The sequence below is a fragment of the Amia ocellicauda genome, chromosome 19, assembly GCF_036373705.1.
Source record: "Amia ocellicauda isolate fAmiCal2 chromosome 19, fAmiCal2.hap1, whole genome shotgun sequence".
Lineage (NCBI taxonomy): Eukaryota > Metazoa > Chordata > Actinopteri > Amiiformes > Amiidae > Amia > Amia ocellicauda.
Window position 1 is genome coordinate 7,739,765 of NC_089868.1, and position 16,747 is coordinate 7,756,511.

General features: G+C 42.5%; 1 protein-coding gene across 2 annotated transcripts in view; it reads left to right on the plus strand.

The window, feature by feature from the left end:
* LOC136714848 (roquin-1) overlaps positions 1-16,747 on the plus strand; it is a 61,698-nt gene that overhangs the window by 27,210 nt on the left and 17,741 nt on the right. For both annotated transcript variants that reach the window (XM_066692472.1, XM_066692473.1), the window contains exons 3-14: positions 5,111-5,231; positions 6,361-6,600; positions 7,406-7,581; positions 8,069-8,269; positions 8,734-8,866; positions 9,617-9,735; positions 9,827-9,939; positions 10,296-10,580; positions 11,059-11,267; positions 12,000-12,373; positions 12,897-13,055; positions 14,251-14,406. In XM_066692472.1, the coding sequence (XP_066548569.1) occupies positions 5,111-5,231; positions 6,361-6,600; positions 7,406-7,581; positions 8,069-8,269; positions 8,734-8,866; positions 9,617-9,735; positions 9,827-9,939; positions 10,296-10,580; positions 11,059-11,267; positions 12,000-12,373; positions 12,897-13,055; positions 14,251-14,406 (2,286 nt within the window). The remainder of the gene's footprint in view (positions 1-5,110; positions 5,232-6,360; positions 6,601-7,405; positions 7,582-8,068; positions 8,270-8,733; positions 8,867-9,616; positions 9,736-9,826; positions 9,940-10,295; positions 10,581-11,058; positions 11,268-11,999; positions 12,374-12,896; positions 13,056-14,250; positions 14,407-16,747) is intronic.

Sequence of the window (16,747 nt, forward strand, 5' to 3'; positions counted from 1 at the left end):
ATGACATCAGGTGACCTACAAAAAGAATGGCAAACGGCAGCTGGGATGAAGTACACGGCGAGGCCAGTTCAAAACAAGCTTCTAGGGGCAGGGCTGAAGTCGTGCAAAGCTAGAAAAAAGCCCTTCATCAATGAGAAGCAAAGACGAGCCAGGCTGAGGTTTGCAAAAGACCATAAGGATTGGACCATAGAGGACTGGAGTAAGTCATCTTCTCTGAGTCCAATTTAAAGCTTTGCCCAACACCTGTTCGTCTAATGGTTAGACCGAGACCTAGAGAGGCCTACAAGCCACAGTGTCTCGCACCCACTGTGAAATTTGTTGGAGGATCGGTCATGATCTGGGGGTGATTCAGCAAGGCTGGAATCGGGCAGATTTGTCTTTGTGAAGGACACATGAATCAAGCCACGTACAAGCTTGTCCTGGAAGAAAACTTGCTTCCTTCTGCTCTGACAATGTTCCCCAACTCTGAGGATCGTTTTTCCAGCAGGACAATACTCCATGCCACACAGCCAGGTCAATCAAGGTGTGGATGGAGGACCACCAGATCAAGACCCTGTCATGGCCAGCGCAATCTCCAGACCTGAACCCCATTGAAAACCTCTGGAACATGGATGGTCACAAGCCATCAAACAAATCCGAGCTGCTTGAATTTTTGCACCAGAAGTGGCATAAAATCACCCTACATCAATGTAAAAGACTGGTGGAGAGCATGCCAAGACGCATGAAAGCTGTGATTGAAAATCAGGGTTATTCCACCAAATATTGAGTTAAGCATTAGTATTGTGTTTAAAAATGAATATGAGCTTATTTTCTTTGCATTACTTGAGGTCTGACAACACTGCATCTTTTTTGTTATTTTGACCAGTTGTCACTTTCTGCAAATAAATGCTCTAAATGACAATATTTTTATTTGGAATTTGGGAGAAATGTTGTCAGTAGTCAGAATAAAACAAAATGGATTTTTTTCCCCAAACGCATACCTATAAATAGTTAAACCAGAGAAACTAATCATTTTGCAGTGGTCTCAATTTTTTCCAGAGGGGTGTGTGTGTATGTATGTGTGTGTGCGCATCTATATATACACTCACCTAAAGGATTATTAGGAACACCTGTTCAATTTCTCATTAATGCAATTATCTAATCAACCAACCAGTTGCTTCAATGCATTTAGGGGTGTGGTCCTGGTCAAGACAATCTCCTGAACTCCAAACTGAATGTCTGAATGGGAAAGAAAGGTGATTTAAGCAATTTTGAGCGTGGCATGGTTGTTGGTGCCAGACGGGCCGGTCTGAGTATTTCACAATCTGCTCAGTTACTGGGATTTTCACGCACAACCATTTCTAGGGTTTACAAAGAATGGTGTGAAAAGGGAAAAACATCCAGTATGCGGCAGTCCTGTGGGCGAAAATGCCTTGTTGATGCTAGAGGTCAGAGGAGAATGGGCCGACTGATTCAAGCTGATAGAAGAGCAACTTTGACTGAAATAACCACTCGTTACAACTGAGGTATGCAGCAAAGCATTTGTGAAGCCACAACACGTTCAACCTTGAGGCGGATGGGCTACAACAGCAGAAGACCCCACCGGGTACCACTCATCTCCACTACAAATAGGAAAAAGAGGTTACAATTTGCACAAGCTCACCAAAATTGGACAGTTGAAGACTGGAAAAATGTTGACTGGTCTGATGAGTCTCGATTTCTGTTGAGACATTCAGATGGTAGAGTCAACAGAATGAGAACATGGATCCATCATGCCTTGTTACCACTGTGCAGGCTGCTGGTGGTGGTGTAATGGTGTGGGGGATGTTTTCTTGGCACACTTTAGGCCCCTTAGTGCCAATTGGGCATCGTTTAAATGCCACGGCCTACCTGAGCATTGTTTCTGACCATGTCCATCCCTTTATGACCACCATGTACCCATCCTCTGATGGCTACTTCCAGCAGGATAATGCACCATGTCACAAAGGTCGAATCATTTCAAATTGGTTTCTTGAACATGACAATGAGTTCACTGTACTAAACTGGACCCCACAGTCACCAGATCTCAACCCAATAGAGCATCTTTGGGATGTGGTGGAACGGTAGCTTCGTGCCCTGGATGTGCATCCCACAAATCTCCATCAACTGCAAGATGCTATCCTATCGATATGGGCCAACATTTCTAAAGAATGCTTTCAGCACCTTGTTGAATCAATGCCACGTAGAATTAAGGCAGTTCTGAAGGCGAAAGGGGGTCAAACACAGTATTAGTATGGTGTTCCTAATAATCCTTTAGGTGAGTGTGTGTGTGTGTATATGTATGTGTGTATATATATATATATATATATATATAATGTACACACATACATACACATAACATGCAAATCAATTTATAACTTTTTTGAAATGGGTTTTTCTGGATTTTGTTGTTATTCTGTCTCACTGTTAAAATACACCTACCATTAAAATTATAGACTGATCATTTCTTTGTCAGTGGGCAAACGTACAAAATCAGCAGGGGATCAAATACTTTTTTCCCTCACTGTATATAGTGTGTGTATATATGTATGGTGCATTTTTGTTGTGCAAAACAGTTGAAATATGTTCATTTTTTGTAGCTATTTAAATTTCAATTTAAGTCTACAGCCGCCATTAGAACAAAGGCTAGCTCTGAATAAAAAAAATAAAAATAAACCCACAACAAATCAAACTAAACACTTGACCACATTCTTAGTATAAGCTAACATTTAAGTGCTCAGGCCTGAGAATGATTTAGGTACACAGCAGACAAATTCATACTAAGGAACAAATGTTTAGATGGAACTAAATTGGGAGCAAGCAGTTTCCAGTCTCAAGTGATCGGTTTGGTTAGGTTGCATTCCTTGCAGGCTGACACACAAGACTGGAACTAGAAACTTCTTCCTTCATTCCGTGCATCCTGCCCCCTCTGCTATGATTTACATTGAGGATATGCTGAGTCATGAAGTTCTGTGTCTCTGTGGGGACTTATGTATTACATCTAACATCTTCCTGGTTTTTACCCTTGATTCCTAACGAGGGGGAGGGGGAGGGGGTGGGGGCAAGCACAGATGACAAGGTTATGTTACTTTTCCAAGCCTTTAACATTAAGGGTGGTCCTGTAAAAGTTAGACTATAGGATCAGTATGGGGTTGTTTGTGACAGTCTGCTTTAAAGCAGAGGTTCTTGCCCCTGGTCCCGAGGCCCAACTGTCCTGCTGGTTTGTGTTCCAGCTCAGCTCTCAGTTACTTAATTCAACATTTAACTGATGTAATAATGTGGCTAATCAACCTTAATTGCTTTTAACAGTTGGGGAAGTATAACTTGGTATAAGGCAATTGATTTTCTCAAAAGTTTTGTTAGCTAAACAAGTCCAATTAAGCAAATTATCACTTAAGTTTTCAAGCAAGTAACAGAGCTCGGCTTTACCAAAAAAACAAATGGCAGCCAAGACGAGCTCAGGGTTGGGAACTACTGCTCTGTAGGTTTTGGACCAACTGGGAAAGAGGTGTTGTATAAAAACACATGCAATCTACACCGCTTAGACTGTTCTGCAGTTTCTCGGCATGTTACTTGTTTTTCCATTGCATCTTATTTATAATCTCTCATTGGACTGGGAAACGTCAGTTTTGTTTAATCTGCTGATATCAAAAGCCTGAATGTTTATATTTTTGTATTATTTAGATAGGCTTTTTAAATTGAGTTTTCACTCTTTAGTAGGATGTGGTTTTTCTCTGTGGTCGGCAAGGCAAATGCCTTCTTTAGAAATGTGTATTATCACCTTGGGCAGGCAGTCTTTGCCTGTACTGACACAATTGAATGAGCTTTTAGTGTTTGAACATAAGGGACTTTCCTTGTCTGCACTGATGTCTTCGACACCGCCTAAGACTTGGGTCTGCAGAGTCTGTAGCTAAAAATAATACCAGCTCCTCTTAATAGCATGAATCAAAGATAGCATTTGCCTTTAGCATTGCTTAATTATTCTTAATGTTCTTTAATTCTTGGCAGACGCCCTTATCCAGGTCCACTTACAAAACCATATTTCCATCTTGTTTTTATTAGCTTTGTTAACTGTATAGGTAACACTCGTGTTCAATATGTCACTGTTTTTGCATCCGAGCGTTTCCTCATTGCTGCTGTCTTTGACGTCACTTGCAGATGCTTGAGAAACTCCTCTCTCCAGCTCTGTATGCAATGGAAACTCCTGCAGCTGGCATTCATCCAGCATCTGAGAGTGATGTCAGACAGATTGCCACTCTCAGGACATACTCCAGTTTAATACTCCCATTGTCCTAATGTTTCATGGCTTTTTTTCTCTCTCGCCTGCTTGACAGAGAAAGATAAAATAAAACCCTTCTATGATTTGAGATGTCATTTGAAATGTGTTCAACAAAATTAAAAATTCATCAATACACTTAAGATAAATTGAAGGAAAAAAATATTGTAATGCAGAGAATCTGCTCCCTTTCTTTCCATGTGCTGCTATACGTCTGCTTGTCCCCCTCCCTGCCCCTGGTTTCAAATTGCTTTCCCTTTTCTAGGCGTGGTACTTTGCTGCATTTAAAGGGCAAAGGAGACTGTGTTTTTAATTAAAATAGAGATTTTTGTGTATCATTATTATGTTGATGAGGATCGTTGGGTAGGTTTGTTTGCATGTATCAAATTAACTCCCATTTGCAAAGCAATTTTGTACTTCCATTTCAAGCTTGTATGCAGTGTTAAGAGAAGAATTCTTGAAGCAGGTCGCCTTTGGGAAATGGTGGGTGGGCTGTTTATCTATTGGAGATGACTACACACCCGAACCACCCTCTTTTTACCTCTATTGCTTTAGATGTTTCAAAAACAGAAATGTTTCCTGTGAGCAACCATGCTGTCACTGGAGATGTGATACACACTGCATTTATTTTCCAGTTCTGCCGAAATACTATGCAGAGTCAAAAAGTCATTGACTTGGTTTCATCCATACTATGGGAACTGTTGGTTTTTTTAGAAGTCAATCTGGAGTGCGTTGTATTGGGGTGTGGGCGCTCATCATTATTCTTGACATAGAGATCCCAGTAATTCCTGTCCATTGTAACAGCTACCTTCTACCCCATGTCCTCTTTCCCCACAGGTGCCCAAACAGCAGCCCATCACCCTGTTGACAGGCCCAGAAGATGCCAAGCACTATGACGAAGCCAGGAAATGTGTGGAGGAGCTTGCGCTCTACCTCAAACCTCTCAGCAGCACCAGAGGTAAAAGTGTATTAAAATGAGAAAGGGGTCATAGGCAGGCCTGAATCAGTTTCTTTCCATTCTAGAAGCCTGCATTAGAAGACACCACAGAGATTGTATTCAGTCAGAGGACATTAATCAGCACTATAAGGGAGTTTTATATACTTGTGCCACATTTGGCACAAGTAGAACACAGTGTCAGACTTGGGATTCTCCTTGATCTTCTCTCTGCTGGAAAGATGCCCAACATGATGATGATCTTTTTGTGTTACAAATTCAAAATGTGAAATTGCATGAGTGCTGTTTGAGAGTAATCAATAAAATGAGAATGAGTGTGTGTGTGCATGTCATGTTCTGTTATGGCATTTGCATGGCAGTTTCCATAAAGCCTGCCACATTCCAAAAAAAACCTGTTAACTCTTTTCTTACATTATTTCAATACATTATCTTTGAAAGCAGTATATCCACACAGTGTGCAATTTGAATGTCAAAGACTTAAAGGAAAGCTTAAAAGCTTAAGACTTCTCAACTACAGCAGAGTAGATTAAATGCTTCAAAAATACCATTCCATCAAGTAATAACAAATCTGCACTGCTCTTTGACAAACAAAAACTGATCGCTACAAACATGGACAGGAATACATTCTATATATGTCCCTTCTAATGCTTTGCAAAGTGGGCTGACCAAGCCTCAGGAAATGCATCATGTGTTTTGACCAGGGAAAGTGCATTAGTATATGATTGTTAATAAAAAAAAAAAAAAAAAAAAAAAAAACACTGAAAAGTGTCTTATAGTGGAGTATGCCAACCATTAGTTTGTGAGAAATATGAAACACAAATCACTATTTAGAAGATACTTCTGTTATTAAAAGTAAATTAGTTCCTGGCAGAATTAAGGAATTCAGTCCATTAAGAGAAATCCAGGTTTGTTTTTTAATTGAACATTAAGGTTTGGTTTACTATTTTTAACTTGGGGCAGGAGGGTGAGGTTGGGTATGTGTGGTATACACAGTGTTAAGTCAATCAAGCATGTCATAGGCTGTGAAAAGGTTGGGAAACATTGCCTTTGAGCTATGATTCACTTGCAAATGCTTTGGTTGTTGGCTTCAGCCCAGCGTGAGGGAAAGGATACTGAAAACTGTCTCTCTCAGGTGTTGGACTGAACAGCACCACTCAGAGCATGCTGAGCCGGCCCATGCAGAGGAAACTGGTGACACTGGTGCACTGCCAGCTGGTGGAGGAAGAGGGCCGGATCCGAGCCATGCGAGCTGCCCGTTCCCTGGGCGAGAGGACAGTCACCGAGCTCATCCTGCAACACCAGAACCCACAGCAACTCTCCTCCAACCTCTGGGCTGCTGTCCGGGCTAGAGGTTGCCAGTTCTTGGGGCCAGGTAACGCACAGGAGACACTTAGATGCATTGTATCAGAACAGTTACCAGGACTTTGTGATTCCAATTACAGAATTCTGTTATTAATCCCCCCCACCACGACTCCAAAATGTGAGTGCGCTGTATCTGGAGAACAGCAGCATGTATATCTCGCAACAACCACATGTGTGAAAATCTTACAAAGCCACATTTTCACATTGATTCAGTGAAACCAGAAGACACTCCACACCTAGGAACAGAGTTTGGCACCCCGTGTACGTCACAGATTGATAAAGCCATCCAATACATAAATCAGATAATTCTCAACATCGATACAACCCTGACCACATGAGGGGGACCCACGTTGTAAAATCAGCTGGCCTCCATTTCGAAGCATGTCAGTTTTTGCCTTATGACCAACAGGTTGTTTATGATGTCATTTATTTCCTTCTGCTGCTGCTGTGAACTCCCAAACATTAACTGATGCTAGCAGACGTCGGACGGGTCGTTCTGAGCACATTCCCAGGGCTGACAGACCTGGCCACCTTCTGCTTCAGTCACTGCTGTAGAGTAGTCGCTCCCCTTCATTGTGCATTAAAACAAAACTAATCAGAGTTGGACTACGTTTTTGTACTAGTTTTAAACCCAGCCATACGTGCCCAACTGAAAACTCATGGAGTGCCTGGTGAAATCTGTGTTCCCTGTGAGGTCTTCTCCCATGCCTCTGACTCCCTCTGTGATTACACTGCCTCTTATGACTAGAACCTAAGGAGAGGGCATTTTTCAGTTCAGTGTTATAACATAGTGCCCGTGGCTTGTGTCTGTCCAGCGATGCAGGAGGAGGCACTGAAGCTGGTTCTGTTAGCCCTGGAGGATGGCTCGGCCCTGTCCCGGAAGGTACTGGTTCTGTTTGTGGTCCAGAGGCTGGAACCCCGCTTCCCTCAGGCGTCCAAAACCAGCATCGGCCATGTTGTACAACTCCTCTACCGGGCTTCCTGTTTCAAGGTAACAGCGCTGCTGCCATCTGGTCTCTGATTTAAGGTCTGGCTGCTTCACAGATGGGCTCAGGTGTAGCATACTGTTATTTAGAACAAGTGTCTAATTTTGATTTCTTGCAAATTGAAAAATGAACTAAAAGAAATGCTTTGATTTCCAAACGTTTTAGAGTACCCTTTTAAAATGAAATGTGGTATTAGGTATGCGGGTAGCTAATATTGTGCTGCATTGGTTAGGCCCTCATTATAGCATTTCATTGTCGCTGTGTGAATTATCATGAAGCACAGAGGTGAGTTCATAAAGATTATAAACAAAAACAACCCCCCTTCAAAATCTGAATTAAGGCATAAATGGTATACCATTTTGCAAACCACATGTTTTGCCGAGTTTTAGTAAAACAATGAAATGCGTATATGTGGTCAAGATGCCAAGGAAACCCCGCTGACCCTGCCGGGTTTGAGGAGCCTGTGTCTGACTTGGCTGGTTTGCCCTGCAGGTGACAAAGCGAGACGAGGACTCCTCGCTGATGCAGCTGAAGGAAGAGTTCAGGACTTACGAAGCCCTGCGCCGGGAGCACGATTCCCAGATTGTCCAGATTGCCATGGAGGGAGGGCTGCGCATCGCCCCTGACCAGTGGTCTTCACTGCTGTATGGGGATCAGTCCCACAAATCCCACATGCAATCAATCATAGACAAGGTAAGAGGGCACCTAGCTGGGTACAGAAGCCTGGCAATTCAGACTGAACTTTTTTTTTTTCCCCCCACTGGGAAGATTGTCAGCTGAAGTTAATGGCTGATTTCACAATTAGTGTGTCCTGCAAACAATGTCACTCACTAGCAAGGGTGATGTATGTATACAAGTTATTTTGTTATGTAATTCATGGTTGTTTTAGGTTGCAGTGGCTCACAACAGAGAGCTGTCTTTGGTTTCCTTGCTCACTAGGTGGTGCAATAATGCTTTGCTTATACATTGCCTGGAGATGTGAAAGTCCCATGTGCATCACTAAGAACGTAGTAGTTTCAGATTAGCTATTTATCTAATAAATGTGTGTGTTTGACGGTTGTGTTTTCTGAAGCCTCAGCCTTGTTTGCATTAGTTCTGTGAAGGAGTAGGAGGGGTGGCTTTTTCTCTGTATTTTACCAGAAATGCTTGTGGTTAAGTTGCAGACGCCGGCTTCATTTGCTCAGAGTGTGCAGGAGCTCACCATCGCCCTGCAGAGGACCGGAGACCCAGCCAACCTCAATCGCCTCCGACCTCACCTGGAGCTGCTGGCCAACATCGACCCCAGTCCCGGTAAGGCACTGGGCAGCCCCACACACCAGCACTGCTTGTGTTCTGCCACCACATTGAAGGGTTTGCATATACAGACCTCTAAGGCAGTTTTACCCTAGCAGCCGGAATCCCCTAGTATTACAAGACCTTGTGGATTAGTCAAGTGAAGCAGCAGGGGCTGCAAGGATGGGATTCCCATTGCCTTCTGATTGTTATTAGTGTAAAGGCACATACGTGGGTAGAAAGTGGGGTGACATGGGTCAACCTGCCAGCACTGACCTAGGTAGAGCGAGACGAAGTGCACTGCGCAAGCATGTACTTCCTGCAGTGGCTGTAGATCTGACCTGACTGAAATGGTGATGTGCATGCCCGACAAACCTGGCACCGTGGTGTAACCCAAGTAGGGTAACACTCAGGTAGAGGATGCAAGTGAGAAAGGGGATTAAGAAATTGATTTAATGTCTCCCAACTTCTGGATTTCCTTATTTTAGTTAGTTTGAAAAGAGTGGAGTTTCGATTTTGGATAGCGGGATGGTCCACACTTAAAAGATTGAGTTCTTCTGGATTTTAAAGACTTTCAGCCACTCAAGTCCAACCCAACACCAACAGTGACGCAGGAATCCCATTCACACTTGAGGTTATGACTGGTGCTGATGATGGTCAGACTATAGCACCCAACCTGAGTTTTTTGTTCGTTTGTTTTTGTTTGTAGAGGGAGGGAGGTTTTCTTTTTTAAATTATTATTAAGGATTTTCCTCTCCCCATTCACAGATGCACCTCCTCCAACGTGGGAGCAGTTGGAGAAGGGCTTAGTGGCTGTAAAGACGGTGGTCCATGGGCTGGTGGACTTCATCCAAAACCACAGCAAGAAAGGCACAGACCAGCAGCAGGTAAGCCTGGTTCATTGACACACCTGATCTGCTACTGTATTAAATATATATATATATAATTATTCTTTTGTGCGTTTTGTGTTTGGTCCAGCCGCCTCAGCACAGCAAGTATAAAACCTACATGTGCCGGGATATGAAGCAGAAGGGCGGGTGCCCTCGTGGAGCCAGCTGTACCTTTGCACATTCTCAGGAGGAGCTGGAAAAGTGAGTCCTGGCTCAGCAGAGCTGTACTAATCGAACAAAAGTGTATTAATTATTGCTCAGGATGAACATGTTCTCAAGATGGCATGTTAAGAACTGAGCCATAAGAGCATTCCAACTCAGAGGCCTGCACTGGGTATTGGGCACTAAACTTCAGCTGCTAGTACAATTAAATTGGCTACACATCTTCCCTTTGGTGGTAGTCTGAAGGGGGGCCCTACAAGCATCTTGTGTAAGACCAAGTACAGAGAATGAGATCATTGTAGCATTTCCAATTGACCACTGTTCCACCATTAATGTAAATGCACTTATGTGACGAGGGCAGTTTGAATAATGTTCCGGAGTCCTGGCCCTTGCAGGTACCGCAAGATGAACAAGCGTCAAGCGCCAAGACGGCCCCTGAGCCAGTCCCTGACAGGGCTCAATGAGGTTGGGCTGCCCTGCCCCTCGACCTTGTTGTCAGAGGACGGAAGCCTGGAGGCCACAGTGCGGAAACCCTCCTCCCTGACCAATGGTATTGTGCAAACCGGCCCTGGTGGCACCCTCAACCAGCTCATCGCCCGCGGAACGGATTCCACCTATGACCCCGGCCGCAAGCCAGGCAAAATGGACAGCATCAGCGCTCCTGGGTCCCCTCCCGACTCGTAAGGCACCTCCAGTTTCCTTCACTTGCAGTAGCCACATGTCATCTTACACCTGCTGTATTACATGTAATAATGCTTTTGGCAACTCCAATAACCCAGTGATACGCATGTCACAAATATTGAACAGGCTTGACAAATCAATATTATCCCAGTTTACCAGGCCTCTGTTTATGACAGTACAGAGGATTCCTAAGGCATTAGTAGTCATTTTGGTGACACTAATTTGGAGTCTGTATATTGCAAGACTTGACTCAGGATCTACCATGGCCTATGTTAGAGACTTTTACAGCATCATACGTTTTAGAGAAACTTCTATTTGATATGGAATTAATGGTAAAAAGCGCTGGCAAGGTGGCTGCAGGTGAATCACTACAGTTGTTTTGCTGCTGACCATTATTGGTCAGTGGTGTCGTAGATTAAATAAACTGTGCAAGGTTTTAAATTGACTGTGAACGTGCTTTCCTCTTATTCTTTGCAGCCTCGACTCGCTTCCCAAGGGTGCAATGCCCATGAACTCCCACCCCATACCCCACCCTCGAATGCCCACTGATCCCTCCATGCACAAGCAGGTGCCGGTCGTCCCCAGGGCCCCTCCGATATACCCCCAGCCACAGCCAGAAATCTTCTACTCTGAGCCCCGGGCTCCCAATTCAGCATCCCAGTATGAACACTCTCCGTACCGCCAAGGTGAGGAAACGATGACATTTATCCTCCCACAGTTCCTAACTCATTTGGACCCTGTTTAATAACACAGCCATGCTAAAATTAGCTGCTGTGATGTAGAAGCTGGGACAAAACTACAAAATGCAGTTATCGCCTTTAGATTGACCTTTGTTTTAGGTTTTTTGTGGCTAATGAATTTCTTGACTTTTGGGTATCTTTATGCATTTTGTGCAAGGTAGAAAGGCAACCAAAACAACTCCCAAGGGTCTCACATAATTGTTTTAATCTGGTTGCCAAGCAGGGAATGTGCATTTACATTTTTCCTCCTTCAAAAAATACACCTGCCCTACTCTCTGTAAAGAATTATGAGCAGCAGTGGTGATGTACTGGTAAAAATAAACGTACCACAGCAGTCCCAATCCGAATCGTCGACCGGGGGGGGGGGGTCTGACTGAAGCTTGCCACGGACTGCTCAGTGCCTAATATGGTCATCAGAAATGAATACTTTGTGGGTCGCATTGTCCATTTCTGATGTAAACAAATTGACCGCAATGACATTTGGCCATGTAATCTAGCAAAGAAGCCTGCCTGACAGAACTTCATCCATTCAAACATGCATGCATATGGTCAGTGGCTAATTCCCAATAACAATGAGCACTAAATGGTCATGTTTATATATATATATTTTTTTAAGCTTTTAAATTCTGTAAGTATTTGTCCATATTCTTATTCTTCAGTTCTTCCTCCTTTCTCCAGGTAACCCTTACCCATACCAACCACAACAGTATGTGCAACCCCGCTATGTACAGAGTAGCCAGAATGAGCCAGGGATGCCCTATCCAGACACCTACCCTGGCCCCTATGTGCAAGACCGCCAGTATCCCAGCCCCCCTGCACAGTACCCAGCCATGACCCAACATGTGTACCCCCCGCACTACGACGGGCGCCGCCCCTATGCCCCTCAGCAGTCCTTCACACGTGAAGACATGGTGAGGATGAGCCCCGTTCCAGTTGACGTCCCCCCCACCGCCAGCGGCACCCCCTACCTTCCAGACTCCCGGGAGCGCTACCCTCCCGAAGCCTACTGTCCCGTTGGCCCCCACCCCACCCAGATGAGAACTTATTCCAGGGTGAGTACACCTCAGGGAAAGGGGTGTGTGCATCTCAAATCTCCTGTGAAATTAAAGTGGCACATGCCCTGTCTCAAATATAAGTGCAATTGACGGAGGCTCCTCGGACAATTTTTAAATTCTATTCACCCTTAATCACTAAGAAGGCGAGACGTATTCACAGCTCTTGCAGATAGCACCCAGTCAACCCCAGTGAAGCTCGCCTGCTTCAACCAATTTAAAACTGTTCCTGTTCTGAAACTAAGACCACCCACAAACAGGTTAGCCTGATTGAAGGTGACTTGATGGTAATTGGTACAGGTGTGACAGGAAGCTCTCTGATGACTGAGGCTGGGTGCAACCTTGAAAGTCTGGGTAAAGTCATAATAAACATAGTTCTTCAGTTCAGTCTAGAACTCTTCACTGATATGGAAGGTCTGTGAATGAGTAATCACAATAGCTGAAGTACTAGGTACTAATAGGTTAATGGTATTGTTTTCATTAACATATTTCTGTCTCTCTCTCTCTCCCCCTCCCTCTTTAGGAGTCATATAGCAGGGTGTCCCAGCCCAGCCTAGATTACCTACATCGCCGGCGCAAAGAGATAATGGCTCAGTTGGAGGAGAGGAAGGTGATTTCACCACCGCCCTTCGCCCCTTCCCCAACATTGCCCCACCCTTTCCCACCAGACTTCCCACAAGAGGTACGATGCCGCACCCCACTACTCCACCTGTTGCCACATTTAAAGAAACACATTTCACAACTAAGGGGTTCCCAAAGGACAACTGTCTTCTGGTTTTTGCTCAAACTTCACTGACTTTGGCTTACTGAACACTAATCTCTGTAGTCTATCCTCTTGTTTTCCTTGATTTGGTACAATGGCTCTTTTAAGACAATACCACTTAATGATGTTTAGATTCAGATGGAAATTCTAACACTGCTATAATAAGTGATTGGGTTTGCCTGGATCTAACTATTCCAATCTGGTATTTGTCACTTATATGTAGGGACTCCAGATACATAGCATTTGGGTTAATACGAATTGCTAGTCTCATCTTTTAAAGGGTGGTAAACACTTAGCTTCAATTAGCTTCAGAATCAAGTTGTTTTTTTTGGAAACTCCTGTTTGGAAAGCAGTCTTAAAAGCTGTTGAATTGAGTAGAACTCTGAATAGTCTGGGTGTGGATTATAACCACAGTGCATTACAGGCTGTAAACTCTGTTTAGTGTTGTGGGATTTTTGGGTAAATAACTTTTTCAAAGATCCTGCTGGGGAAAGTAACACAATGAAAATTGCCGCTGCTGCTGTGTATAATGCTGTAGAACATAGCATAAGTATTTCCACTATAATGCATTTCATTTAATCAGGTGCTCATTTGTGTTCTGTATTTAATGGAAACCAGGCACATTTTTTAAACGGACTGAAAAAACTCGAGGACTTTCTACTGGTAGTCACCTGGTAACTCATTACCCCCACTATCTCACTGTCTTGTCAATCTCTAAATTCAAGTTTCCCAACTCTTGCCCTGGACAGCAGTTTAAAAAACTCACAATTTAATTGTCAGTTGAGAGAGAGATTTCTGATCAGTAAAGACTTTTTTTTTTAATTTGGTAATTGAGCAATTAGAAACAAACCCCTCTGAATATCCTTTATCCTCACAAGGATCGGAGATCCCTTAACTGAAAAAGTAACTTGCTTAATTGATGTATAATTAAAGTGTTTTCCTAGTCTTTAAAAATCAGTGATGTAGAGTAACCCATGACACAAACTGGCTCAACTGATATTATGACTAGCATTTGTCCAAGAAACTGGGAGATTAATTGTAACTGAATTGAAATTTGGAACCAACTCTTCAACTTAATACTCACATCCCATGTGTCTTTGTGCTCCCCTGACAGTACATGGACGAGAGCCCCAGCGGCTTTGGGAAACGCAGGGAACCCGATTACACCACCCAGTACTCACCCTGGTCATGTGAGACTATTGGTTCCTACATCGGCAGCAAGGATGTCAAGCCCAAAGATGGCATGGCAACGGGCGCCATGGAGATGATGGTGAGTGAAGTCCTCGCAAAGCACTTCGGGGATTTGTGACAAAATATTTAAAAACTAAATGAACAAAACTCATTCTGGGGCAAGCAATTTAGCACGAATGCACTTTGACTGGAGGAACAACAGAACTGTGACGACCCCTGAGAGTGTTATACAGAGAGAGAGGGAGAGTGTTGTAAATACTGTAGCAAATACGTTACCAAAGAATGTGGAGATCCTATCACCTTCTGCTTCTTGGCTGGTGTTTTACATGGAGTGTTGGACTGTAAATATTTTGTACAATGTGTAAAACAAAAACTTAAAAAAATACGCCAAAGATTGTAATTTTTGTTTGCGAGTTTTCTCCCTGTATGTGTAAAATGCCTAAACAACAATAAACATAATGGAAAAAAAATATTTAATATTTTAAGGCGGTGGCAAAATGTATAACCGTTGAAAGGGGAAGAGAATAATTTGATCAAATGGCAGAGCTCTTTGTCTTTTCTGCAAGTGTTACGCAAACTCTGGCCCCTCTCAGAACACCAGATCCCTGATAAACCACAAAAGGTTATCTATGTTTGTCCCTTTTGCACTATTGATCGGCCAAGGTTAATTATTCTCAAATACCACTCTGCTTTTGACCATTATACACAAACCAGGCTTTCTTAAATCCAAACTGAATTTCATAGCATTGAAATTGTCATACTTCCCACTTTTCTCCATTGGAGTATTCACTCCAGGACATTGCATTGCATTGCAGATTCTTCAAAATTACAAGGCAAATCGAAATTACTGTTCAAAAGCTTATTTGGGTATAGTATTTCATTTTCTCTCACTGTCTGTAGACAATCCATTTTCCCATCTTTGCAGAAATATTCCATTTTGTATTGACTCAGTTCTGTATTGTTTGCTTTTTGTATGTCTTTTTGCTTCCACCCCTGAAGGTGGAGTTTTTAGTACACCATCCTGAGATTTCTGACTAAATCTCAAGCAATAGGGGTTGTTGCTGCAGGGTTATTACTGACACAGTAAATGTTAAAGTTATCAGAAACATTCAAAACTACACACAGAAATGTTACATAAAGCTGAGAAAGGAAAACCACAATTTCCATGAATTTTGTCTGACGCTGTGTTTACAGAGGATTTGGGTGCAAGTTTGACTTTGAAGTGGATGTGAATGACCCTTGATTGAGTGGTTCTATTTGTTTCACAAAAAATTAAAGCTCATCATTCCATCTTGGGTGGGTCGGGGGGGGTGGGGTCGGGGGGGGGGGGGGTTGCACTGGGTTTTATTGATTTTTATTTGATGGATTTTATTGTATTTTTTGTTTGCCATGCATTCATTAACATACCTATGGTCCCTAGTTAACATTTTTGAAGTAGAAAATAATGTAATGGTCTTTACTGATGCATTTTAATGGGGAAATATGCTAAGGTTTTGTCAAATTCCCAGCAAACGTGACTCAAAGCTAATGTTCACCAATCAGGAAAAATCTTGAAACTTAACTAGTGTGCTGATATATTGTTACACTCAATATGTTCTCTTCCAATAAAGGAACCAACATTTTCAAACTGTGTTCAGGGTTAGCATTTTTTTCCTAGCTGTATTATATCTTGATCTATCCACTAAAATTAGTGCATAACTATTGAAGCGCCCAATTTCCTTATTAGGTTTGTTTTAATTAGAAAGTAGCAAGGTAATAAATACATGTCAGATTCAACTTGACATCCACCATGTAGAATAATGCACATTCATGGGGAATATAAACTCCTTTCAGATAACTTAATTTTTATTTGTAAGACTGATGCTGATTTGGTTTTGAAATGACTAGGATTGGTAATCATTTAAAATACAGCAGCACCACAACAGTCAGATTCAATTATTGATAAATGTATATATTGAAAGTGTTACAGGTACAAAATAAAGGAATAAGACTTAACAAAAGAGGACAAGTTTTATCAAAGGAAAATTTCCAAAAAGGAAACTTCACCATCTCTATCTTCAAATGGAATGTTACACTAATATAATTATAATGACAAATTTTAAGATGTCCAAATTACATTTCTATAAAATCATGTGGCGGAAAATGGTTTTAACTTATCCAAACACTTTTAGACACCCTGGGTTTTAAGGCATGTGAACTGAACTGATATGACATTACAAAATACTGTTTTGTATTGTTTTTATTGCAACTGTCACTACATGTAACAATCATAAAATCACTGTTTATGGTTTGGAGCAAGCTATGAAGCCCATGCTACGTTACCAGCAGGAACCTGAAGGAAAGGCACTTTTTTCCCCTAATGGTATAGATCTGTAAAAGTTTTTAAAAATATTTCCCCTTTTCACTGATAATACAACTAC